The sequence below is a fragment of the Protomyctophum bolini genome (genome assembly GCF_963924005.1).
Source record: "Protomyctophum bolini genome assembly, chromosome: 19".
Lineage (NCBI taxonomy): Eukaryota > Metazoa > Chordata > Actinopteri > Myctophiformes > Myctophidae > Protomyctophum > Protomyctophum bolini.
In genome coordinates, this window is record NC_137880.1 from 29,430,507 (window position 1) to 29,457,742 (window position 27,236).

The window sequence follows — 27,236 nt, forward strand, 5'->3', positions numbered from 1 at the left end:
TCAAGATCGGTTGGGGGCGGAGCACCCCTGGAAATGTCCCAGCTCTTTGGGTGTCTGGTCCGGAGAGTACTCTGAGGTCTTGTCTTTTTCCCGCACACTGCTTGTCTGCCTTGCCACGTACAGCTACTGTATGTGAACACAAATAATGGTTGATGCTCTAAAGGTCTACTTTTTACCATTAACATACTGTACTTATTCATTATGGTGTAAAGGCAAGATGATAAACACCATAATTATATTCCACATAAAGCCTGTGATTGGCATTCATTGGAGTCAATAATGTCAGACCATCACTTAATTTCGAGAATACAAGCGGTCAAAATTAGTTTTCTTCAACGGGAGGCTAGCATCTCCCTTAGAGATAGGATGAGAAATTCAGTCACATGAGAGAGACTCGGAGTAGAGACGCTGCTTCTTCGCCTGGAAAGGAGCCAACTTAAGTGGTTTGGGCATCTGGTTAGGATGCCTCTCAGGCGTCTCCCTAGGGAGGTCCTCGAAGCACGTCCCACTGGGAGGAGACCCCGGGGCAGACCAAGGCGCAGTTTGAGGAAACACATCGACTCACTGGCCTTGGAACATCGCGGGATCCCCCAGGAGGAAGTCACTAATGTTGCTCTGGAGAGGGAAGTCTGAAGCTTTCTGTTGGAGCTGTTGCCCCTTCGACCCGACTACGGATAAGCAATGGAGATGGATGGATGGATGCTGGATCACTTAATTTATAGTCAATTTACTATTGGACTGGTTCGCAATGAACTCTTCCCATCACTCTTATAACCAAGCTCCTGTAACATTATGCAATATGCACACTGTCACTGTCAGGGTACACCACTCATCAGAGTTTAATGTTATTTCCAGGCCCCACAGAGCAGAGCTTCCATGTTAACATTCAAGTCCATCTAACTTGAATGACGCACAGCAAGAAGACTGCCTAATGCACTTAAGAGTTAATATAATATGGGTCCGCTTTGAAGAAACCCCTGTTCAGTGAGTTGAGGCTCATTCAACATGTTCAATGAGTTGAGGATGTGTACTAAGCCCTCTGATGTACTCCCGAATGAAACAGCGTTCAGTATTGCACACATTGTGCTACTCAGCTGTGATCAATGTAAATATATAACAGTATTCCAATGAGGGAGTGAAGAACTAACCTGTCATCCTAATTCCTACACCTCAGATTATATTCCTGAACAGACTGCAAGATTCACTCTCCATCGCGCATGCATAGAAGTATGACTCAGTCTTGTGTCATTATGGTAACACCTCTGCAAGTCCCCCTATATCACATATTACCTTGGTGACATCTTTCCCATGTCCATGGCACCTTTGACACAGTCTCAATAAAGAATAATAATGCAAGGGGAGAGTGATTGCTTATAAAAAGCTGGAATCGTGCTGTTTCAGTGTCTATGCAACTCAATCTCCAATTCTTTATGGGCTGGCTGGGCCCATTGCCTTTCACCACCATACCACATTATTAGTCAAAGAGAAAAATAACATATGACAACATGCGACTCCAATAGCAATGCATTGTTGTGATGTAATTTACATGCATCTGGCCAACATCTGGCCAACAGACACTGTGACAGCAAACCTCATAGATAATGTATGGATTGAGTGAGGGGCGTGTACTTAAGGCAAGTCCCTGAGCGCACAACCTGTAAGAACTGCCTGCCTGTAAGAACTGCTGATGACATCTAAAACGATGATGAGGTGGAAGAGGGGGGGCAGCAGGGGAGATAGGGTGCAAGGGCATTCTCATTAAAGTGAAAGCTGCTCAACAGCATCATCAGAGGAAGAGGAAATCACTTAAGGGTTTGTAAAAGGAACAAAGGAAGACACATACTGCGTGCGCCACACACACACACACACACACACACACACACACACACACACACACAGTTAGAACGAAAGTGGGGGAAGCCTGCATGTTTGTGAGGCAGATTGGACACTAGACTAAACAGGGTACCACTTTGATAAAACTTTGAACGTTCCAATCATCAAATGTAACAAAATCGATTGATATCTGTATAAAACGTTGAGAAAATAGAGAGATTCAGGAGAGTGCAAACTATTCCACCAGACCATCTCTGACTTCATATTGATATTGACGTCAGTGTGGAACTCCATATTTGCGCAAGATAGATCAGTGTTTTGTATCTGACCCCTTGCATGTATTGTACCGAGAGTACGAGCTAATGCCATCCGGTAGGAGGTATAGAACTCCACAGTGTGTGTATAATAGATTTAAACACTCTTTTGTTCCCCTGTCAATCAAAATGCTCAATCAGAGATTGCCGAATGCACTTTACTGGCTCAGAGATTCAGGGATTGCCAAAAGCACTTTTTTGACTAGTTGCACTTTATCAAGGGAATGTGTGCGATATCTCTGTTTTGTGTGGGTGTTTCATGGTGTTTTTCCTTTTCGTATGTGAACGTGTTATTTGTATGCAGCTGTGACTCTGTCTCCAAGTCAAATTTCTCCCAAGGGAGACAAATAAAGACAACCTTGAACCTTGGTTCGGAGGGAAGCTGGGTCTGAGATTATGTAAAGAATATTCATCCTATTCAGCCCAGCGTTTGCAAGATTAGCTGGAAGCACACCTAATTTATTTCCTCTTTTATCCCTTAGGTAGTGACTACAAAAGGTTTATTTTTACTCTTTCAGTTTCAGTTAATATGTATCTCTAATTATCCTCCTCTATATTTTTGTTTGGAGCAAGTGTCTCACCAATAAAGTCTTTAAAGGCTGATTCTGGATCAGCATAATGGAGTTCATCCATAGGACAGGATAGGCTATGGGATAGGATAGGAGATGCCAGTTTAGTTTTGAACTTGACCATAGATATTGAAAATAGCGAGCTACCTTTTTCAGATATCTACCTATCTAACGTTTACCTGAGGGATAGCTTGCATGTAGCTCGACAAACAAGCTACATATAAATAACTGGCTGGTCCATATCTAAACTTTGTGGGACATTTGTGCTGGACTTCGTACTGGGTTAGAATAATTTTAAGAGGAAACGGATAGTGAACACTGGTATGTTTGAGACTGAGACAGAGGGAAGTTGAAGAATGTGGGCCTATACCTGGCCCTGGGGCTCATGTCTGGTATGGATATCAGTGTCCTGCAACAAAAATGACTCATGTACAGCAGGAGCTGTCTGACATCTCGTAGATCTCTTAAATTTCTCATGCATGAAACATTAATTAATTGGCTGAAATTTATTTTTTAATACAGAGCACATCAAATGAGGTAGGCCTATACTGTATGTTATAGGTGATGAGTTATTGGATTTAATCCCTTCATACGGTATTGTAATGTCCCCTTTTACAACTAGACATTTGCTATTGATAGAGAAGGTAAACAAAGTTCACAAGTTATTCTTACTAGTACTACAGTACAATGTTCAACCTGCAAAGATATAGCTAGAAGGGGACCTGTCCTTGGTACTGAAATTAGTCATGCCATTATGAGTGTTAACAGATCAGATAGGGCTTTAAAGAAGCTGAAGCTATTGCAGGTCAGAGGCACTACAAGGTAGGGATTTTCCAGTGCCTTGCATAGCAATGACAAAGTCTCCCAAATACCATATCAACAAATCTGTCATCAAAACAAAAGGTTCACTGTTCGCTGTCACACAACGACACACACACACACACACACACACACACACACACACACACACACACACACACACACACACACACACACACACACACACACACACACACACACACACACACACACACACACACACACACACACACACACACACAAATACATAACTATGCAATTAGTGCCTCACTGTATGAATGAGTGCATTCCTGTGGCACTGACAGTAAGCAGCACAAACTGTAGTTAAAGAGAGAGTGCCGGCCTGGTTAACACAGAATAACAGACCTACGTAGCAGGTGTGGAATGGCAGCTATGACAGGTACACAACACAGTACACACATGTGCACACTTGTACGCCAGCTCCATGTAGCAACCATTAATGACAGATGTTGACAACTTGGGCTGCTGCCAGGGGGCCAACCCCTGGGCCTGCTTCCTCAACAGCGATCCCTCCACAGAGAGAGAGAGAGAGAGAGAGAGAGAGAGAGAGAGATAGAGAGAGAGAACATATAAACAGATAGAGAAAGTTAGGGTTGAGCATTTGGATGTGTGCATCTGCTGTGGGGCTCACGATTTATATATAATATAATGTAGAGTGAATATAATTACTAATCCTTTTTGTAAATGGTATATAAATGATAAATAGTGCATTCATATTATAGTGCCTTTCTTCAAAGTTCTTTACATTGTGCATTAGATCCCCAAACATTCACACACCGACAGCTATGTAAAGCACAAACCTGCTCTTCAGGAGCAGTTAGGGATTCAGTGACTTACTCAAGGACACTTCGACACGCAGGAGCCGGGTTTCGAATCGACTTCAACTTTTAAGATTTACAAAAAGGCCGCCCCGATGGGACCCCTCTTCACAAAAAGAGGGGTTTGACGTATGAGAGGCTTTAAAACGTTTAAGATTATGTTCTGTAAGAAATTTGTGGCATTGAACATATAACTTTTTATTTTAATGAAATACTTTGTTCAGTTTGTTGAGACCAGATGACACTGACCAATCACAATGATTGAGTTGCTCCAAGTCTATGAATGGATTAACATCCCTATTCATTCTTTTGAGCATAACAAAATCTGGGCATTACTTGTTTCAGCATGCAAAACATATTGGCTTCGATGTCCCAACATGCTTCTACCCTGACACGGTAATAAGCCCCCCTCCAGGGAGATGAATGCTTTGCTATGGATAGGCTTGTTATTTTGGTGTCTCCTTGGAGACCGCTGAGACAACAGGAAGTGGAGCATGTGTGTCTAAACAACAGATGGACTGGGCCTCCAGTCACCTGCAGGGTGTGAAGAACACTGATGAACACCGAATTGTGGAGTAAGCAGTACATTTAATACATTTAAGGAACTGAGTTTTAAACGTACAGCACTCACACAGTATGCTGAATGTAAAAACTAAAAACATAACAATGTAATATCGTGAGCACGTTTTCTGAACAAATATTCCCCAAGTTACCATTGTCATTATAATGCAGTTTTGATCACATGGATGGATAGGGATTACATTATTCTTATCATCTAATCTGAATTTAGAAAAACACATTTAGAAGTGGCCATGCTTTTATTGTGATTTTATTGTCCCCGGGACCCCCACACAGAGTTGGACCACTTACTTCACACAGGTGTGATTTTTTCACAAGGTAAATCAACAGCGAGCTGGCCAGATGTATGGAGACTGGAAGCAACGATGGAGGGCTCGTCCGAGGACGATCTAGAGAATAGTTTCACAATACATTTCTCATATTGCCGCATGGTATAGTATTACGATTTTACCCTCACAGCAGTTTACATGTCTGGACTCAAATCAGACAAACCTTATTTGAGCAATGTAAACAGATGCAGTGTGTGTAGCTGTAAAAAACAAAACAACATACATACAGTAAATGCAGCCACTGAGACACATAAGGGGCCTTTTTTGCAGATGGTGATGTCATGAAATCCCATGGTCATAAATCAAAAGGGCCTTCAAAATGACAAATGTAAGATTATTTCACCATGCTGTAATTAAGAACAGCAGAGAAGGCTAATAAACACAAGAGATGTTTTTCTTTGGGCAGTGCAGCATTTGAAACATTCAACAAGGGTGCAGAGGCTTAGTAACAGGATACCAGAGGTTACATAAGCCCCAGTAATGGACATTTGTGCGTACATGCAGGAGTGTGGCTCATAAATACATGAGCTGCTGCTGTATCACTTTTCATTTCAAATGTTGTTAAGACGTGTAGAAAAATGTAGAAAAATGTTTAACAACAGACGCACAACAAACACACTCATACTGAGAAATAATGAATGTTATTTTTTCTAGTTTTCTCAGAGTTAATGTTCCGGTGATCAGACTTTCATCACATTATTAGCTCCAAGAGAAGATAGCCTGATGAGAGTTTTGTACAGAAACTAAACTTTAATAGCAAGTGAATAGCAATTGGTTGGCGGGCTGGGGGTCTCCGGGGCTTTTGCCTTGCCTTGCACTTAACTTGAAAAATGCTGTATTGTTGTATTTTATGTCAAGCTGTTTTTCTGTTTACCTTTGTGTTCGTGTGTTTTTGTTATGATTTTTTGTTTTCATATTCTTGTTTGATTTCTGTTCATTCATTCATTATTTGGTGGATTATTTTTATTTAAATAAAGTGAAGAGGACAGTGTGCGGGAGAGTCCTTTCTTCTACATTAGACAGTCGATTGTATTATCCGAAGCATCTGTAGTTGTAGAAAAGTAAAAATAGAAGAAATCTGATTTAATTTAGCTCTCAGGACTTTGCAGTAGGCCTACATGGGCGCACATAATATAATCACATTTTATGGGACATTCAGATCAATAGATATAGCAAATGATGACTGTGTGTGCCAATCCCAATAGCCTATATGCAGATAAATAAATCATGGATAATGTACCGGATGTTACTACTCATTGAGCTTCCTAAGATAGCAGATTATAATAGACTGCCGAAGTCCTGACGTCACTCGCTCATACCCTGGTTTGTGGAAGTAATAATAACATGAGAATAACATTGGGTCATCTTAAAATCAGGTCATATAAGCATTATGGGGCCAAAATAAACAAACTTTCTCTGTGATATTGTCTGGAGGTGGCTCTGTATTGTTTACAATAGTCAGTCGTTCATATTTGATACAGTCTGTTTCTAGCGAAAAGGACCTATAGTGGCCACTTAAAATGCCCCTGTTGAGCAGCCTAAAAGGGCCATTAACACTGAGCACTAGAAGTATACCTGCAGCCAGCCAGCGGTATTGTTGAGCAGCCTGCACCGCTCAGTTCACACAGGTGTGATTGTTATTATTGCTTGGCCCCGTCTTCTTATTCAGCTATAGTGTAGATTTTCGTCTTACATAAACATTAAATTCCCATTGACAATGAATGGAGAATCTACGTCATATGTGGACGAGCAAATCAGAATCTACGTCATATGTGGACGAGCAAATGTAAATAATTAATTTTATTAATTGTAAATTAAAACAAACCCCCCAAATTAAAACACCCCACTAAAGGATTTCAGAGGGAAATGTTTTGATTGTACAAACTACGATTACACAGTTATAGGTTTCATGGCGATTGGTGCGCTGGTTGCCGACTGGAGCGAAAATGTTATCTTGGTGGATATGGAGCTGGTGGAGATAAACATTCTAAAGTGACTCACTGGATAACATCAATGTATAAAAGAAAAAAGACTAAAGCAAATTAAATTCAAGAAATAAAGTTAAGCGAGTTTAGAGGTGTCTGTTTGCTGTCCTATGTGTTAGAGTTCATTCAACCCGGTAAAAGCAAGTGTAAAAGACTGGGCTCTAACAATATAAAACATTTACAGCCGCATTCAATTAACATTTGAATGTAATTACTAATTTCAGGTCAGGGAAAGTACAGGACTTTTCACTAAAGAGCCTAGTTTAGACCGAATTCCTACTATTTTACTACTGATGTTTACAGTTGTAGCCCTGCCACATAAGTTTTAAGGAATTACTTTATTATGTAATTTAAAATAGTATGATTTAAAGTAGCCCTGAAGCCATCCTTAATGTGTAAGCTGTCCTATTTTGTATGTGATGCAACGGTTCTGTTTTTGTTTATGTTTTGGGGGGTTAAAAGTTTACGTTAATGTGTTGATTGATTGATTGATTGATTGATTGATTGGTTGATGGATGGATGGATGGGTCTGGTTATCTGACGTGGATAAAGGAGCCTGGTCATGGTCACATTTTATCAATTATATCTCGTTTAAAGCTATTCAGTGGAAAATAGCAAAAGCAAATAAATTCTTCTTACTGATTTCATCAAAAGCCGATGAGACCGTTTATTTTTTCTTTTGGTACCAGCGAGGATTATCGTTACGTTATTTTCCATTTTGAGTAAAAAAAAAAGTAAAACAACATTTTTTTTGTTGTATGATTTTTGTTGTTGGATTAAGATTTTGCTTGGATGGATTGTTCGATTTACTTTTTCCTTTTTGTTTTGTGAGCATTTGTTAGATTAGGACGGAAATAATACCAGGGTGTGTGACATTTTTGTTGGGCATGGCCTTATTAAGGAGAGTCATGAACTCATGATCCAAAATATTTTGATTGTACAACCTACATGTAAGGTTCAAGAGTTATTGGCCAAAACGTGGGCTAGTAGCCTATAGGCTACAACCAGGCCAGACTTCCTTTGCATACTGGCAGCATACTGTACAAAGGATTTTTACGGTCCAGCGGTTTGCCAGATAAGCTCCAGACAGCCAAACAGGAGCTAAACCAATTAAAGCAATTGGGGTGTTTGTTTGAAAGACTAATGCCGTTCATTAGCAATGAATTGAAGCAGTAGACCTACTCTCTCTGTCTCCATGGTTTCTGTGTGTGTGTGTGTGTGTGTGTGTGTGTGTGTGTGTGTGTGTGTGTGTGTGTGTGCCCCGTGCGTGCGTGCATGTATGTGCGTGCGTGCGTGCGTGCATGTCTGTGAGTGTGTGTGGGAGACAGAGAGAGAGGCACTGCCAATCGCACATTAACCTGAGAATCTTCAGTCATGTGCCAAAGATGTACGTATTTAGTATGGTCATGTACTTTGCTGCTACAGCTGGACACACACACACACACACACACACACACACACACACACACACACACACACTGTATCTCAGAGACACACTCAGCAGAAGACTGCATGCTACCAATGTGACTTGCACCCAGCAAATGTTGATGTACTGTATAAGACAAAATCTAATTAAATGTATGTAATCTTTTACCCAACACCATTCATAATCAGCACACTAACTATGGGGTTATTACATTTGTTCCACTAGCTGCTAAATGCTTCTGCTTATTTCACTTAACATGTGATCAAATTAGCTTTATTAAAAGCTAAACGTCAATCAATCACAGGCTGTCTCTTTAAAGAGTGCCACAATTTTTGAATTTTTCCAGTTTTTCATGTGTCTATGTCTATGAGGTGACAGTAATTCATTAGACACCCTGGAGTCGTTTTTATGTGCAATGGTGTATTAACTTTGTATTTAGGGTTTCTTCCTGGAGGCTGAACCCTTGACAGTCAAACGGGCCAATGAAATAAACAGTAATATAGTGACATCACACTATCAGCCCCTCCCCTAACCCCTTCCCATGTATCATACAACTACAGCTGTGGGTGCGGCTTCAGTTCAGGTGGATCACCACCCATCACCACCCACCAGGCAAACCAGGCATACTTAATGAACTGGTGGGCGTGTCCATATAAAAGCATGATTTTAACAAATACTGTACACTTTTTGGAAAAAGTTCTTCCTCCTTATATTATAATAATACCTGATGATCATGTTTTAGGGTGGAAAACAATCATTGCACTCCATCTTTAAGCAAGGTATTCCAATTATGCTTTTGTTTTCCAAGCTTAAATAATCAATATTACCTTCAGGTTTGAACTCTTTGTCCATCTTTCACTCAAGCCACTACAAGTCACAGCAAATCACAAGGCAGGATTTGAGATAATGATGTGGAATTATAATCAGATAATAAGTCATATGCAGGTAATATACGGTGGAGCCACATATTAAGACCTTCACCACAACACAGCTGCTCACAGGCATGGGCAAACAGCAGGCCCTGAAATGGAAGCTACCAGACTTGGTATCAAACCAAAGACAATTACACAGAATAAGATCAGCCCCCAGTATGTTAAATTACTATAATCTAGTCTCATTTAACTCTAAGGCAGACAGTTACCATTATAGAATTCACAATGATCAATGTGTTGACAGGCTCCACTTTAGCAGTGATGACTTACTGTATTCAAAGGCTCCTCTGTTCTAAAACCTCTTCCAAAACAAAAGGCATGATCGCAGTGAGATTTTAACCTGGCGGGGGCCACGGTTGAAAGGTTGCCTTTGCAGTGAGGTAATATTTCTTGCCACAACTGACAGACACAAGATATAATGAAAATGAACTGATTCATTCAAGGAATAAATGTGTAATGGTGGCAAATCCCTGAAAAGATCATTATGTAGTGGTTCCATCTAAGTACAATATTTTGTTAGCATTTACATGTATTATGTTGCGGTTTTATACATTTATATAAATATCCTAGAGGGCCAAACTAATCTAGCAGGAAAATGATGTCATCCACATCCCTCCACATTTGTGTACTGAAAGCATTTGCGCACGCACGCACGCACGTACGTACGTATGTACGCACTCGCGTGTATGCATGTGCATGCAGCATGTGAGAACCCCATTAAGTTGTTGATAACCATTTTACGGGGTGAGGCATGAGGGAATATCCTGTAGAGTAAATAAAAATCAACTGACTAGAAAAATGTGATTCTGAGGAGGAGCAGGGGAATTATCTGCTAATGAGATTTGGGAGATGAAAAGGGCAGAGCATGTGAAAGAAGAATCACGTGAATGGTCAATATGAGACCTTAGATAGGCACGCCCCAGGTGGACTATACTTTCTGTGGGCCCAGTTGGCACTGCGAAGTCAATGGGAAAACATTCACCTTTGCTTTAACCCCTCCTTAGTGACTTAACCTCACATTCACTCTAAATTATTTTGAAAATAGTAAATCTGACAAATGTTCTATTTACAATGACGCCTATAAGTATATGCCCAATGCCAGTGTTAAAGCGGTAAAAAAACGAAACTATTGAAGCAACAATGACACTATGAATAAGGGTCCTTTTGTATTAAAAACAAATTATACTAAACCTCTGACTAAACCAGCTGCTATAGATTAAGGGAATGCTGTGGGACTGATGAAAGAACTGACTCATAAAGCGTTTTTTCCTCTCTCTCACAGCCTAGCCAGATTGTCTCATCCGAGTTGAAAACTGAATAATCATGTTCACTAAAGAGAGAGATTCTTTGCATTCCTCCCTCCCTCTGACCCAAGGCCAGTTTTATAGACCTGTTAGTGGAAATGAGCATTCGAGAGACAGAAGGAAGTGACCACCCAATTTCCTGTCTGAGGAACAGGTCAGCTAATAAAAGAAGGGACTAAATTAGGGAGCGTTTGCTTACGAGGAAAAGCTAACAAACTAGATGCTGACTTCCCTGGGTAATGTGGTTGCTGGTCGGCGTGATGCGAATGGTGATCGTGCTAAATAAAAGAGAGCACTGTCGGCAGGTATAGTGTATTAGGCTATTAGCCATGGATGACTCGGGCAGTGGGTCAAATGGTGTAACACATTACCCTTGGCCTTGCAGGGAATCGCTAATGCAGTGGTTTTGTGCCCAGGCCATATTGCACACCAATTGGCAAGAGAAAAATCTCAAAGCAATCCGGTATTCATAGTGAAAATAGTCTACAAGCTCACAACATGTCGTATCATGTGAACTTGTAGATCTGCTATTTATTTGAATTTGTAACATTTTAATGTTTGAATGACAGAGTATAGTGAGCACAGTGTATTTACTGATTGTACAAAAAAGGTTTTTTGCGACTGTAGGTCGCAGATTACTATGAAAACCTGCAAAAGCCGTCACTCCGTCAGTCACGGCTCCATATGGCCGTCAGTCCATGACACCTCGTGACACGCTCGTGACACGTCACGCCACCATATATGGCCGTCAGTCTCTCACTCCTCGATATATGGCCGTCTCCAAAAAAGGAGATCATGACTCTGACTTCATCAAACCCTGGATAGCCATACATGAAGACTGGATCATCACCTAGATCTGCATATACGGAGCCGGCCAGCAACTCTACATCTGACATCAAACCCTTAGATCTCACATCGGCAAGGATTAATCAGACCTGAAAGACTTACTGACCCGGTGATATTGTAATTTATGTGTTGTGGGTTGATTATTCTGTGAATAGGATGGGGAGGGAGGGGTTTCTGTGTGTGTGTGTGTGTGTGTGTGTGTGTGTGTGTGTGTGTGTGTGTGTGTGTGTGTGTGTGTGTGTGTGTGTGTGTGTGTGTGTGTGTGTACGTACGTGCGTGCGTGCGTGCGTGGGTGCACACGAGTATGCGCGTGAGAGTGAATGTTTTGAGTTCAATTTTGTACACTGTATAATGACTATGCTATGTTCTTGTTCAGAAAACTAATAAAAATTGAATGAGAAAAAAGAAACCCTTAGATCTCCCTTTTGACTGATACCTGTCCATTCAAACTCTAGACGGGCCCAAAGTTATTAGCAAAGCCGCGCCGGCAGCCGGCGAAAGCTAGAGTTCTCAACAGGTCTGAAAATTAAACCCTGTGCACTCAAGACACTGCCCCCGCTGCCACCCTTTGATCTCCATATATGGAGCTGACCTGATCTGACATTCCATAATGTTGATCTGACCTCATCAAACCCTGTACACTCAAGACACTCTCCACAAATGGCAAGTACAGAATTCATTCCATATGTTGATCTGACCCCCATGCCAAAGCGCCAGCGCTTGACCAGCAGTCTGCCGTCACCCAGGTGGATGCGTGCCTACAGGGCACAAAACTAAGGAGCTGATCATGGACTACAGGAGGCAGAGACCAGTAAACCCTGTGGACGACCCAGCGCACTGGAGGTGAGCTTCCCTCCCCCTAGAGGGAATATACAAGAAGGGTTGTGTAGTCAAAGTTGAGTGAATGCACCAGGACACTCACTACCACAGTCCCGCACGATCAGTCAATGTATTTTCAAAACCATACCACCAGATATCTGAACCGTTTCCTCCTGGCTAGTGGCTACCATCAGACTGTTGAACAAGCACGGAGCCTCTCTTGGTCTCTTGTTGCCAGGCTGTTCTGATGACACAGGATTAACATTTTGTGTGTATACTCTATACTATAAGACTGTAGGTGTGCTCCGCTACACTGGCACTGGCACGAATATTTGACATATCTGACTTGTTATCCTTGTTTTCTTTCCATCTTGTTTATCCTGTGCTGAAAACGGCTAATGAAAATCTGTGATGTGACAAAAAAACTTGAAATTGTAGTAAGTATACACTGCCATCATATTAATGTGTGGTTATCACATAATCCCAAAACACACATGGACTTGTGTCACAGCACACCAGTGTGGCTTGGCATCACCATTTTGGGAATGGGATACAAAAACATCAATGCTAGTATCCATCTTCTCTCAGGAATAGCACTAGTAGTACTGTTCTCTGAATGTTTCTCATGAATACTCATAGGGTGAGAAACCTCACACCCCCATGACGTGAGCAAAATGGCCACCTTGTGAATTATGGTCAATATGCTAGACAGTTTAAATTAAACACTGCCTGGGGCCAAGCAACCTAAATCTAAACCTGGCTTACATGAGTGTCACTGGTAAAATGTCAGTGCAGACAAGCTGAGAATAAATAGATGTGTTGTAGTCCAATGTTCCGCCCCTCTTCAGCCTAAGAACATGTTGTAGCTTGTAGAACAGTAAGAACACAGAACACTCCATGGCTAAAGTCTCTGCTCTGCCAAGAAATTCCCACCATTATTGCAAAACACAATGCACCATTGTCTGGGAAAACTCTGCAACAGCTTGAAAGAGACAACGCAACCCATTCTGATCATCAATGATCCTCGATCTGTACTGTTCTGGATGAGAGTGTCTGGATCAACAAAGAAAATCTCTCCGGGGGGGATCCACATAGATTACCATTTGGCTAATCTTAATAAATCCAAAAAAGCTGTCACTATGCTAATTTTACAACGCAAATCAGCAGGGTTCATCCACCAGGGAGCATGAAGGTGCACACATGGCAATCCAGCCAGTGGCTTTCCAAGGTATCTTGTAAGAGAAAGTGTGTGCCAGACAGAGGGATGGGCCGACTCAAATAGTGGAGCTACAAACTAGAAATACTCTCAGATGCGAATGTTAGACCCATGCACACGTACAGGCTACTATGTATAGGCATGAGGCTCAACTTAAACCTTGTGCTGTTGCCTTGCCTTGAATGAACGCTGACCGACCCATTAGTGTGATCAATATTGGATTATAGTTGTGACAAACGCTTGTGATTACAAAAATCTGCTCTGGTGAGCACAGGTGCAATCAATCTAACTTTTTTTTATTGAAATAGGGTTACAGCTGGTCAATACATTCTTGACCAGCTGTAACCCTCCAGATTGATGGATGATATTCCATCACCGTAGTTTAGCAGGTGTTTAACTCAGTGGCAGACTGGCAGTTAGTGTGACTTGTGGAATAGAATTGTAGGTTTTCTAAACTAATTAATAAATAAAGGAAGATTAGCCTACTGGGTTAGTTTACTTATCTTACTGCTTACCCACAGGGATCAATACAAGTCTGTCTGCCTGTCTGTCTATTTAGTTTGAGCATCAGTGTTCTGTCCTGTCTGATTATTAGCCTATCAAGAATATAATTCGAACACCCTCCAACAATATGATCGGTGGTTGTTGTTTTTGGTTGTTGATGAGATTTAATTGGAAAATATCTACAGTTATTTAAATATTTCAACAAAATATTCAAGATATGTCAAGAAATTATATAAGTTACAGTGTATAAGTGTATTGTTATAAGGGGGGTCAGTTTCTTCAGTGAAAATGGTTAGGCATTATGACAGTCAGCATGTTCTCATCCCCCAACAAATCTAAGTTTGGGTCAAGGGATAATGGTGAAGAATCTGTGAATAACCACACGCATAGGGTGGAGTTGGGAAATTGACAACTGTCTGACTGACAGGTCTAGGACCGGCATGGATCAGGCCTGAACTCTAACCTACGTGAGAGCGGGTATGCTTCCATTCTACAACTTTCACCGCGATAGCCTGGCTAATAACAGGCAATTTCGGTATGGCTTATTAGCCAGGCTATCACCGTGACACACGGATATCAAGGATACAGACACATTGGGAGTGGCCGGCCACAGCATCAAAAACGGAACTTCCACCAGAGTCACACATCAAGGTTACCTTTCTTCAGCTATAACTGGAGTACCTCAGTTAATGTACAACTTGTGGTCTTGTGGAATAGCTTGCCAGGAGGAGAGTTTCTATAAATCTGATCTATTCAGGGGTTTATGGTTGGATAGAGGCAGCCTTTACGGGATGTGAATTCTACAGAGACCTATTGTTCTGAATGTGACCCCTCCCTCACATATCTGTAGAATGTCATAGGCCCCTTCCTGATTCCCTACACTCCCCACTTCAATCTGCTACTACTCCTCCGTTCATACACGCATTTCCCACTGCCTCAGGATGTGTGACTCTTACTGTGGACGACACACTGATAAAGCTTTACACTTGTTTACAACAGGTTTCAATTCATCAGAACATTTAGAGACGTACAAATATATGGAATATATGGAAATCATGTAAGGAGGTAAAAAGGGAAAAGAAACATATACAGTAAGGGGGAAAGGGGGTGGGGGATTCAGATTTTACGAGTTCCAGGTTCGAATTGCAGCCATCCGTAGGTGCCCTTTGAGAGCGGTTTTGAAGGAGTCAAGAGGATGTCTTAATGGCCTGTTGGTAGGGCGTTCCACATTGTGGTGGCATAGGAGCTAAATCAATTTAGTCCCTTGTTTGTACTGAATCTGGGTTGCACATGGTTTGTTGAACTCCCTCTGGTGTTGTGGGTGTGAACTTCGTTGACATTAAGGCAGGCTCGGCTCCAGGATGAAATGACTGAGGGGGCATTTGAAAATGGCTAATTTTTATATAGTAAAACTATGCTGTATGTACATAAAAGTGAGGGTGCAGAATTTGGAACGGAGGGTGCTGGGCACCCTCTGGCGCCGGGCCTGCATTAAGGCAGTATTTAGACAGGTACATGGGTATCTTGGTGGTGTAGTGAATCTTGTGGACCAGACCCATTGCAAGATACTGTACTCTGTCATCAACCCTGAGCCATTCCAGACAGTCAAAATGGGCAGGGGTTTGCTGGGTTCGGGGAGTGAGGCCAAGTAGTAGCCTGACCAGTTTGTTTTGGGAAGTCTGGAGCCTTGTTTTAAGGGCCTTTGAGGTGCTGTGGTACCAAGAGGTGTAATACCTCTAAATTCGATATGTAATGTATCAAGACGTATGGAACACAGCATCAGGTTCAACTAAGATTCATCAGATCAAGCCGATAATTGTTCCGTCCAATATGTTTAAAAATCCTATCTACAGACAAGACGGGCAGACAAAGAACTGAGAACCACCAAGCAATTCCCTTGGGTCAGGAGTCACAGTTCAGGGGTCGTCAATGTGCCAGTGGTTTTGTAGATCAAAGTCAGAGGTGGGAGATTGGAGAGACGCCACATTGAGCCACCCGCCACCCGCCACCCCTGCCCAGCATGCCCAGGGTGTGACACCTCGGCTTTAGCCTATCAAAATACACCCCTCGGGGGCATGCTGGTGAAACGGCAGGGGCCCAGCACACTCAGGAAGTTGCTTCCTTCCTGCCCAGCCCACTTTTAACCAAGCGGCTCCATGTAGTCCACTCAAGCTCTGCCTAACCCAATGGCAGGGTTATTTGGATCCCCATTAGTGGCTGCTGCCAACAGTAGCTCAAACTCAGAATATCGGTTTTATTGTTGAATTATTGCTGAGTTGCAAAGACAAGACACGATACAACGATAACAACTACTATAAGAAATCATATTTTACACCAAAAAGAAGGTTTATTTTCTTACTTTAGGTTTGAATTAAGCTAATAAGTGTTACTTGTTTCAAACGCAACAGTCAGAAAACACAACAGGTCGCAAGTATAGTAGTATATTATATTTGTATTGTATCATCTTATACATCTTGTTAAGTGCCGTATTACTGATGAATTGAGTATAATGGACCAAAATGGAGAGATGGAAACAAACCCCTGGGGCATTTTGTGTTATGCCTTTAGCATAACATTTGACTGTACTACCTGTACTGTTAAAAAGCATGTTAATAAAGTATTCAATCAATCAATCAGCCATCAATCAATCAATAAATCAAGTAAATCAATCAAAGCTTCATTCATATCTACAGCCTACTCTGCAGCCAATACTTACTTACTCAAGGTCATTCGTCAGTAAATTTACCGTGCAGACAGACACACACACGCACACGCACACACACACACACACACACACACACACACACACACACACACACACTTAACAGAAATTCCAGGCATTTCTGGCGCCGGGGATACGATTAGAGGGACAGCATCCCTGGAGCCACAGCTGGACAGGGTCAAAACAGAGCACAGCACAGCACAGCACAGGAGAGGTTGTTTAAATTAACACCACACTCAATGTGTCTATGCACATACTGTATGTACAGCCCAGGAGCTCACTTATTTGTTTGTGCCTGATGCCATGACGATGACCCATTGAGGTTAGGCAGCACACTCCTCATTTTGGCCGCATTTGAAAGTCTATATGGTCATGGCTGAGGCTGATGCCATGAGCGTGTTGTCAGAAGTCCGCCTGCCCACCCGTTCGCCGGCCCGTGCTCCCTTAAGCCAATTTTAATGAATAGATAACAACAGCACAGAAGACGTAATGCTTGTACTACTAATGTACTTCTGTAATGTTGTTAGGCATGACACTAGGCATGTATCGATATTGATATATGATGTATTCCCCAACTGTAAACATGCTTTCTTGTTTAGAACCTAGCTTGAGTTAACATGTAAGAAAAAGCTTTCTTTGATGGCATCTTAGGAAAGATGTAGACCTATTTGACAGTGCAGAAACATAATTGCCTTCCTTGATGTATTAATGAGCATCAATGACCATGACCTCCCCTCTGCAGTGCTCTACTCCACTGCTGAAAGTGCTCTCCAAAACACTTGAATATGATGGAATATGATTAAAGCTCACATTTCATATCACACACACCATCATTCACTAGCCCCCCTAACCCCCCCCCCCCCCTGTTTTTATCGATTTTTTTATTTCATTAAATTGATTCATATCGTCGGGATTCATATAGATTTAAATCAATATATCGTTAAATGCCTTCATGACACCCTAATCAGTAATCACACTGCTTAGGAACTGTTGTTATTGTTAACCACTCACCATAGTCCATGCCCACTAGTGGGTAGATGAAGCCAGTCCCGATGCTAGCACGAACATCCCTGAAGGGCACCCCCTTCTTGTCCGGCATGTGGGCAGTGACGGACAGGTGTGTCTTGACCATGCAGACAGGCAGTTGACCATAGCTCTGTGTGTATAGCACAACAAAAAACTCAATGACTTTTGTCTGTGAAGGAAAGAGAAAGAGAGAGAATGAATGTGAAAAACAAATGCTAATCAGCATGACTCATCCGTGCAGTGGCAGTGATCTCACCTGCTGGTTGTAGTCATCCATCTTAGCCTCTGTGGACAGCTCAATGTCATCAGCACCGTCCTGATCTTCTCCAATATGGGTATCTGGGAAAGGCATAGTCTATCAGATGCAGCTTTTTTCTTTATTAATTTGAATCCCCATCAGCTGCCACCAAATTGCCAGCTACTCTTCCTGGGGTCCACTGTGAAAAATAAATCATCACATTGTTTATGGGGATTATTGCACACCTTAAAAAGGGACTGACATATTCAACAGAAACAAAGTACATATTGACATTGACAAAGTCCTGTTCCTCTCTGTGCCCTACAGGGGACTTAAAGTATATCTTATCTTACTTTAGTCCCCAAGCAGTATATTATCTTTATTGGTGTTCCTACGATCCCCCATGATGCATTTCATGGCAATCTGGCATAATCAGTCTCAACCTCATATTTTCTGAAGTCATTTTAGTCATAAATACAGTGAACAAGGACAATATCACAGCCAACAAGGGTAATGTCTAAAACCATTAAGAAAATGCTGCAGTTTCCACATTTGTAGATTTTATCCCAGTAGTGACTTAACTGGGGTAAACTTTTCAACACAATTTCAGGGGCATTTCCGAGAGACAGAAAACTACCCAGTACCCAGATTTAGGTCTGCTGGCTGCACATGGAATTAGCCCTACAACAGATACGGATAGGAACCTAGCCGCAAGCAACTTAGATGCTATAATGCTGAATGACATCTGCAGTTGCAATACCAACCCTTCACCACAGCCCATTCATTGAAACCGAAAAGTCCTATCTGATTGTATTAAACAACTTTACACTCACCAACATTGCAGCGATGGGGACTCCGACATCACATTAGTCCGACTATGTGGCTTCACGTGCGGTTAGGGTTAGTGGTGGAAAGTAAATATAAGTACATTTACTTAAGTACTGTACTTAAGTACAATTTTGAGGTATTTGTACTTTACTTGAGTATTTCCAATTCCCAATACTTTTACTTCTACTCCACTACATCTTAGATGCAAATATTGTACTTTTACTCCACTACAAAAAATGTAAAACTTTAGTTACTAGTTACTTTGTAGATTTTGAGTATTATTAAAAAACCACTTCAGCCCTATATACATTTGTACTTTTACTCAAGTAAATGTTGAATTCTGGACTTTTACTTGTAACAGAGTATTTATTGCAGCATTGATACTTTAACTTAAGTAAAACATTTGAGTTATTTTTTCACCACTGGTTAGGGATGGGGTTAGTAATTCGCGAGTCGGACAAACGGAATAATGAGCCGTCCATATGTTGCTGCAATGTTGGTGAGTTTATCAGATAGTACTTTTCGGTTTCAATGAATGGGCTGTCAAGGGTTGGTATTGCAACTCTATGCCAAATATTATTATATTTAAGTTTCTTGCTGCTAATAGAAACCATGATATCATCCCTTTATTACAGATTGTTAACACGTTTTTCAAAACAATAGTGGCTTTATCAAAACCGCACACACAAAACTGAAAATCTCACACACAAAATGCTAAACCCTGACACTGACTCTTTGCCATCAAATTTCTTAACTGTTCCCAAAATGGAACTTTTGTGTTTTCATTTGTTACACACAGCCATGTTTTCGAATGACACACACATACGTTTCATTGAGTACACACAACCAAGCATACTGAAGTGCAAAATGGGAAACACAATCATATAAATAGAACACACCATATGAATGACAATGACTCTGGAGAATGAGCCATTTCCCCATTTAGACGTACTTTTTTCAAACATGAAACAGCATAGGATGAGCAATTTCAGCCGTAGGCTCACACTCACACACGGAACGATACAGACTCTCTTTCATGCCAACTGCTATCAGACTATACAATGCGAATGCATAAGCACTGCCTCCCCCCAAATGGCATATGGTCCTTGGTGGTCCTGGTCTTGTGTGGTTATGTCCATTTGTGTCTGTTTTGTGTTCTTCTGTCAGTCCAGTTGTTTTAGCTTTTTATGTGTCACATTATGCTGTTGTAACGCTTCCATTTCCCCTCGGGGATTAATAAAGTATATCTCATCTCATCTCATCTCATCTCATATCTCACACAAATATGCAGTCAAAAAAAAGTTATATTTATTTTATATATTATTTTATTTTATTTTTTTAGATTACTGTAACCCCGCTATCACAAAACAAGAGTTAGACATCATGCCTATCCTATCTGGCCAGAGGGCCTCATCCACAACACAGGCCATGTTCTCCCTGTCCATGAAGCGTTGGTATAAACGCCTTGAGTGGCGCATGAAGCCCTGACAGGCCTCAACACTCACGTCGCCACAAGCCTCCTCCATGGCCTGGAGCAATGTGACCCGGCTCTGTGGGTTCCGTTCATATACACCTTCCACCTCCAAGCTGAAAAGAACTCCTCAATAGGATTCAGGAAAGGAGAATAAGGTGGAAGGTATAGAAAGGAGAAATGTGGTTTGTCCATCACACGGATGCACCTGGGACGTATCCTCAGTGATGTATCCCACGGTCATCTGGGTTTTCGGGTCTCGCAACATCATACCCCTCACTCAGGTGACCCAGCCGGGGCGATCAAGTCCCAACTTACGTGCCAGTAGCTACCCTCCTTGTAGGAGATTTACACCTCTTCAAGATGGCCAAATGGAATCATGTCATTACTTTAAAAGGTTTCTCTCACGTAAATCAAAGACAAATGTGTTAAGGGACTGTGAATCATAAACAAACAGATGTAAAAGACATACCAGCTTTTAATTCATTAGTATATCTGACTTAGGCTGGTGGAAAAAAAATCTAGTCAAATGGCTTCAACTTCAACTTAAGCATCAGTCAAGCAAAAGATTTAATAGAGTTTACTACTCACTGAGACATTCACTTTTAAGGACTCTCCTCCAGGCTAAAAACAGCGTGCAGGATCAGTTAATCAAAGTCACAACATCCCAAACTCACTAACTCAAACCAGCTGATGTTTTTTTCCCCCCCACACCCTCAGAGTTGGGTCCTCCTGAATATTTAGGTATCCCCAGAATTGCCAGACCCAATACTCCCTATATGCCATTTAACAGAAACCACTGCTATGATGTTAGTCAGCTATGATGTCAGAATTGTGACATTAGGCATGTCCATATATATATGCAGACTGAACTTTGAAGATATTTTTTCCAGTGTAATCTACCCGCACCCATCTGAGATTAGGTTTGTTTTCCTGACCTGAAGCCCTGCATCTCGGGAGCACTTCACTATAATAAAGGGCACATTGGCACAAGTATTACAACGTGTAAAAATTCAATAACACCTATTAACACGCCAGAGTTTGTCAAAATAAAGGTGCTGGAGTGCCAAGCAGATGGGCAGATTTTACTCTGAAAAGCCCTGCCTTCCATTACCCCCCAATGTATGAATGAATGAACCATTGTAAAGCGCTTTGAGCACTTGGAAAAGCGCTATAAAAATGCAATTCATTCATTACATTACATCACAACCGGTATAACCTTCCATTACTAGCTCGCGCTGTCAAGTCTCGTCACTCTTTAGAAGCGTTTACATTCCAAACGAGATGCTTGGGTAAGTCAGAAATGAGGACAGAACAGAACGTTCTGATCAAAACCATGGACAGCGACGTAGATTCAGAGATAATAGAGAAGTTTTGTCGGCCCGTAAACAAGGAAGTGAATGATGTAAGCATGTGCAAAACAGTCCAGGAGCTGGAGCTGCAAAATGGATTACAGCGATCCAGTTTTATATCATTAAAAAGGACCTAAAGACGCCTATACACGTCCTTAGCACCCCACGTTTTTAATTGAGAGGACATGCAGGTCCTTAGCACAAAAGGCTTTGACGGTTGCCTTGGTTACTCATTATGTTTCAGGACAGGTTGTCAGACAGACAAGTCTCCCATCATGGGTTCCATATTTGGACATGGCTGACATGTAACTCTATATTTGGGTATGGATGACTCATCATATGACAGGCCAAATAGTATAAAGTGTTGCATTCTCAGTCAAACACTCAAACATGTCTTTCTAGAACTATGGATATGGGAATAATTCCAAGTTAACATGGATAAAGTTATGTCTGAAAGGGGAGTTTCATAAAAGCTTTTCACTAAAGAACGATTGCGTTCTTGAAAAACATCGCCTTGGTGGTGGTTATCCAATAGTATCCGTAGTATAATGATCCAGTGTGTGGATACAGACTCTACTTTTCGTTCTACGTTTGTTCAAGCATCCAATGTAGTTTAAACTTAAAGGATTGGGAGATATAAGCAACTATCTCAAATAACTCTACATTTACAATTTGTTTTGTTTGTCTGCTAATGTTAAATTTGAATGATTTACTAATGGAAATAGTGGAGCTACCAAAACAGTTAAATAGCATCTGCTTTTATTATCTAAATCTTCTAAATTCAGCTCACGCATGCATGAAGGCAGTGTGCAAGAACGTTTTATAGAATTTTGCCCAATCAGACCCCTGACACAGATTGAGTTGGACACCCCTGGGCTGGCCCCTTCCTACACGACTAATTCTTAACCCCATATGAGCAGGAGCGTGGTCTGTGATTCCCCAGAAGATCCATTCTGGTCATTCCAAAGTCCAGAATGAACAGTGAACACAAATAACGACCGACCCTAGACTTTGGAAAGACCTACCAGGGGAGATCAGGCTAGCAAGTTCAGTGATCTCTTAGGCCAGAGTTTCTCTAGATTAATAGTCTGCAGCCAATGACAGCATTTATTTGGACAGGGCGTTTAATACGTAAAATGGTGTCAGATGTTTGGATGTATGGATTGTCAAGGCCAGAAAGTAATCTTTTGCCACTCAGTAGCGTTCCCGCATAACTTCCGGGTATGATGATGTCACGCGGATACCCTAAATTCAATCATTCATAATTGCTTCATCCAAATCCAAATTAAACAATGTGAGGAGCAGTGGACGTTGGTCAAATGCTTTTGAATAACCTTATTAGGAAAGAACTAAGCAGAATTTAGATGAAATCGGCTAAAACTTGTTTAATCCTGCTTTATAACAGAGTGAGGGCATCTGATCTAACTGAGCTCCCCCCACATGGATTCAAATACGGCGATTGGTCTCCATAACAACCAAGAAAGAGATCACGCACACGCTAGAATTGCCATTGCAATTGGCTGGCATGATGAAAATGAGTAATTAATCTAGACAGACATGTAACCTAACCTAACCTACGTTTAAAACAATTTGATCTCATTTGCAGCCGTGACCTTTGACCTATCTGGACCAAACATTAATCATCTCTTTGAGATTCTACTGATCATTCCCACCAGGTTTCATGAGAACACACCCAATTTTGACCATGACCGTGATCTTTTCGACCCAAACGTTTTTCCATTGCTAACACTAACAGACAGACAAACAAATACAGGGTATAAACAATAACCCACCCCGTCCAACTCTGGTCTGTTGGCAGAGGTAAACTACAGTATTCTACATGAGCCAACGATGTCAGGAACTTTGAAGATATTTTTTCCAGTGTAATCTACCCACACCCATCTGAGATTAGGTTTGTTTTCCTGACCTGAATGCACCCAAACTGCAGGCCCACGGGCCACGGGTCACAAGACAACACAGAGATCACTACTGTGGTTCTACAACCGCTCACTGTAGGCAATTCTATTACCAGTAATGTGCAAAAACGCAACAATGCACTGGTCTTTTCTACTCGGGTCAAGGAGTTACTCTGTATGTAGGTGTAACATGGAGCTTATGTTTCTAAACACCCTTAATTTAACCACCTTATATACTTACAGTAGTTAACCAGCGTCCGCCAGGGGTCTATAGAAGACCCCCACCCCCTTTCTCCCACTACACCAAATCTGCTATAGAAGTGCTTTTTCCGACTTTTGCCAAATGTTTGCACCCGAATTGAAGGCTACGGTTCATGACATGTGGTTAACTTTGTTCCATTTCCCTCAACTAACCAGAGCCATCCCAGCATGCTGCTCATTTAAATCAAATTATACTGTAATGGTCTAACAAATATTCTGTCTGGGAAGATTAGATAGAACATATCACCATCATTGTGGAAGTCCCCTTATGGAGGTCATCAGGTAATGTAGGTAGAACAGCTGAGTCATGGTAACGGATGCTGGCCACTGAGGGAGGGAGATGAGACCCTCTAGTACACCGTTTCCCAAACACTGGGTCGGGACCCATTTGTGGGCCGCGGACACATTTTTATATTTTTTTCCTATATTTTGTTTTTAATTATTATTATTTAAAAAAAAAAAAAAACACCCCAAAAAGGTTATTCATGAACTTTAAAAAAAATAATTCAATTCATGTTTTCAGTAATTTCATAAAGAAATCAAAGAACAATCTAAGAAATTAGGAATTACATCTACAGCTTGTAGGAACCAGTTATCTAGTCTACAGCACAGGCTGTTTACAATATATTGCACGATATACTGTGAGCTATAATTTGAACTAAACAAGGTGTAATTAAAATGTCTTTTCAATAAAAAACACATTCAACACACACTAAACACACATTCAAGTGTATAATTCATGTGCCTATCTTTTTAAAGGTCTAAACACGCCTCAGAAGGTTTTGTGTTAGATCTTAAATCAGTATGTAATATCCAATCTCCCGTTTTGGAAGAGCACAGATAACGTTGATCTCCCGCTATGAACTTGCCACTTGAGGTGACACAAGCCCAATGGCTTGGCCTCTTGACCAGAACATTCTGACAGCACTCTGTATATTGCAGTGTGTGTTAATATCTGTCAACAGGTCCCGTACAATTAGCATCACAGGCCAGTGCTATTTGAAACTAATCATAAACCAAGAGGTTTACTATAGACAAACAAGCAAGGAGCTTAATCTGGCTATGACATACAGCAGCTAGCTTTGACAAACAGGCAAGTTGTGCACATAATCTTCAAGCTTCAGATAAGCAGGGCAGTGATATACCATTATAATATGTATATTACAAACCGTTTCCGATGAGCAGCCTTGCATGGCTGCTTCTGCCATAAATTTGTGAACAAAATTAAATTACATATGGTTATTGAATGATTGATTGATTGATTGATTGAATCTTTAGTCAGAAATGTAAACAGCACAGAGTACAGTCAAACACTTACTTAACACTTAGTCTAAAAGGATATCCATTCAGGTCAATTAAATTCATAATCATGACAAGAAAAAGAACTAAATTCAAATTTGGGGAAAAAAAGGAACAGGTTCATAAAGAAAAGAATAGTTATACTTGACTAAGGGAGAAGCGATCATTTCTTCTCCCTTTGGCAGGCTGAAAGCTGGATTTTCAGGCCTGTTTTAAAGGACGCCAGTGATTTGCATTTTTTGAGGGAAGGAGTCAGGGAATTCCACACTTGGGTGGCAGTAGAAGGAGAAGTTGTTCTTGCTCCCTCTAGTATTGTGGCTGTGGGTGTCGCTCACTATTGTGAGCTAGTTAGTCAGGTATGCGGGTACTGAGGGCATAGAGGGCAAAGCTGCATTTACAATTGAAAATGTCAATCCCAATTGCTTCACTCCGTCTTCTACCCGGAGCCAAACTACGGTAGACTATCGAAATGGGTTGCAAAAAGATGGGCCATGGGCCCCAGGCCGAGAAGTAGTCGAATTAGTTTGTTTTGGGAAGTTTGGACTAGAGTCCTCGGAGCACTTTTGTTAACAAAAGAGGAAATTCTGCCCATGAATCTTGTCATATGATTTACTTTTTTGATCACCAATTTGTTGGTGATCAAAAAACCTGTCACCTGTCAAGCTGACAGGTAAAAGCCATGCTTTCACCTGTCAGCTTGCCGTCAAGAATACGGCCCAAATATGTAATATTTTTTTTGCTGGAGATGTCATTAACTTTCACCTTTATACAATAACAGTATATATTCGTATAATATACCTGTATAGTATATTAAAAATAATATAATATACTAATAGAACAACTGTATTGTACAACACAAATTACCAGAACATCTTTTTGTCAAATGACACATACATGCGATGAGGCCATAGCACTGGGTGGTCTGCCCACCCATTAGCCAATTTTAGTCCCATTACATTATTTAACCACATCCTACTCATATATCTTGATGACTGGGGCCAGAAATAGCCACATGCCTCACCATAATGCATTATGAAATGACTGTGCTCTCACCTCTAGAGGAACTGGAAGTCAGTGTGTATGCTGCTGGGTGCTGGCCTCGATCCTTCACAGCTTGCGCCAGCTTCACTGAATCGCGTCCACCCATGCAGGCCAGAGCCCAGTGGTTGCATGGCACAGTATTAGAAGCCCAAGACTATTGGCTGTCTGACACACAACAAGGTCAATCTCTGCCTGGGCGTCTGCCCTGTGGAGTCAACACGGCAACTGTTATATTCGGAGGTGGCAGGTTGATAAGCCAGTTGACATGAAGCTGCTATTTGGATTAGCGGCAGTGTTTCTCAAACTATGGGTTGGGACCAATTTCTTGGGGACATGAGTAAAAAACATTTGTATTTCCTACAACAATTATTTTCATTATTATTACAAAGGAGTTTTGAAACATAAAATGTATATGTAATTATATATAAAATGTCTTTATTTTAGTTATGCCAATAAATTCATCCCCACACACATTTCTGGGTTGTCACTGCTGTAGTACCCTACTACATCAGTGTCAACACCCTACTGGCTCACCTGCTTGAGTGAGGTTTACGATTGAAAGAAATTCTCATAAAAAAAAAAAATGACACTCTGGCCCCAGCCTGTAGGAGTGCGTGCAATGACAAATATTCCATTCCCCGCCTGGCTTCCCTCCCCAATCTCTCTGCAAGTTATTACAAATTTTGGCATCTTACTTGAACACGTTGAGGAACACCAAACAGATGCTTCTTCAGTTTGCTATGGGATCCACCGGCCACGAGGTTCAGG

At 41.3% G+C, this 27,236-nt stretch overlaps 1 protein-coding gene across 1 annotated transcript; it reads right to left on the bottom strand.

Annotated features, from left to right (window-relative positions):
• On the bottom strand, positions 1 to 27,236 carry LOC308334657 (monofunctional C1-tetrahydrofolate synthase, mitochondrial-like; the record flags this gene model as incomplete). Its single annotated transcript, XM_080791462.1, has 6 exons — positions 27,164 to 27,236; positions 26,481 to 26,673; positions 18,319 to 18,401; positions 18,048 to 18,192; positions 5,245 to 5,342; positions 1 to 123 (listed from the first exon to the last, which is right to left on the bottom strand). The coding sequence occupies exons 2-6, from the start codon at positions 26,572 to 26,574 to the stop codon at positions 1 to 3; spliced, it is 543 nt and encodes a 180-aa protein (XP_080647588.1). The 5' UTR covers positions 26,575 to 26,673; positions 27,164 to 27,236.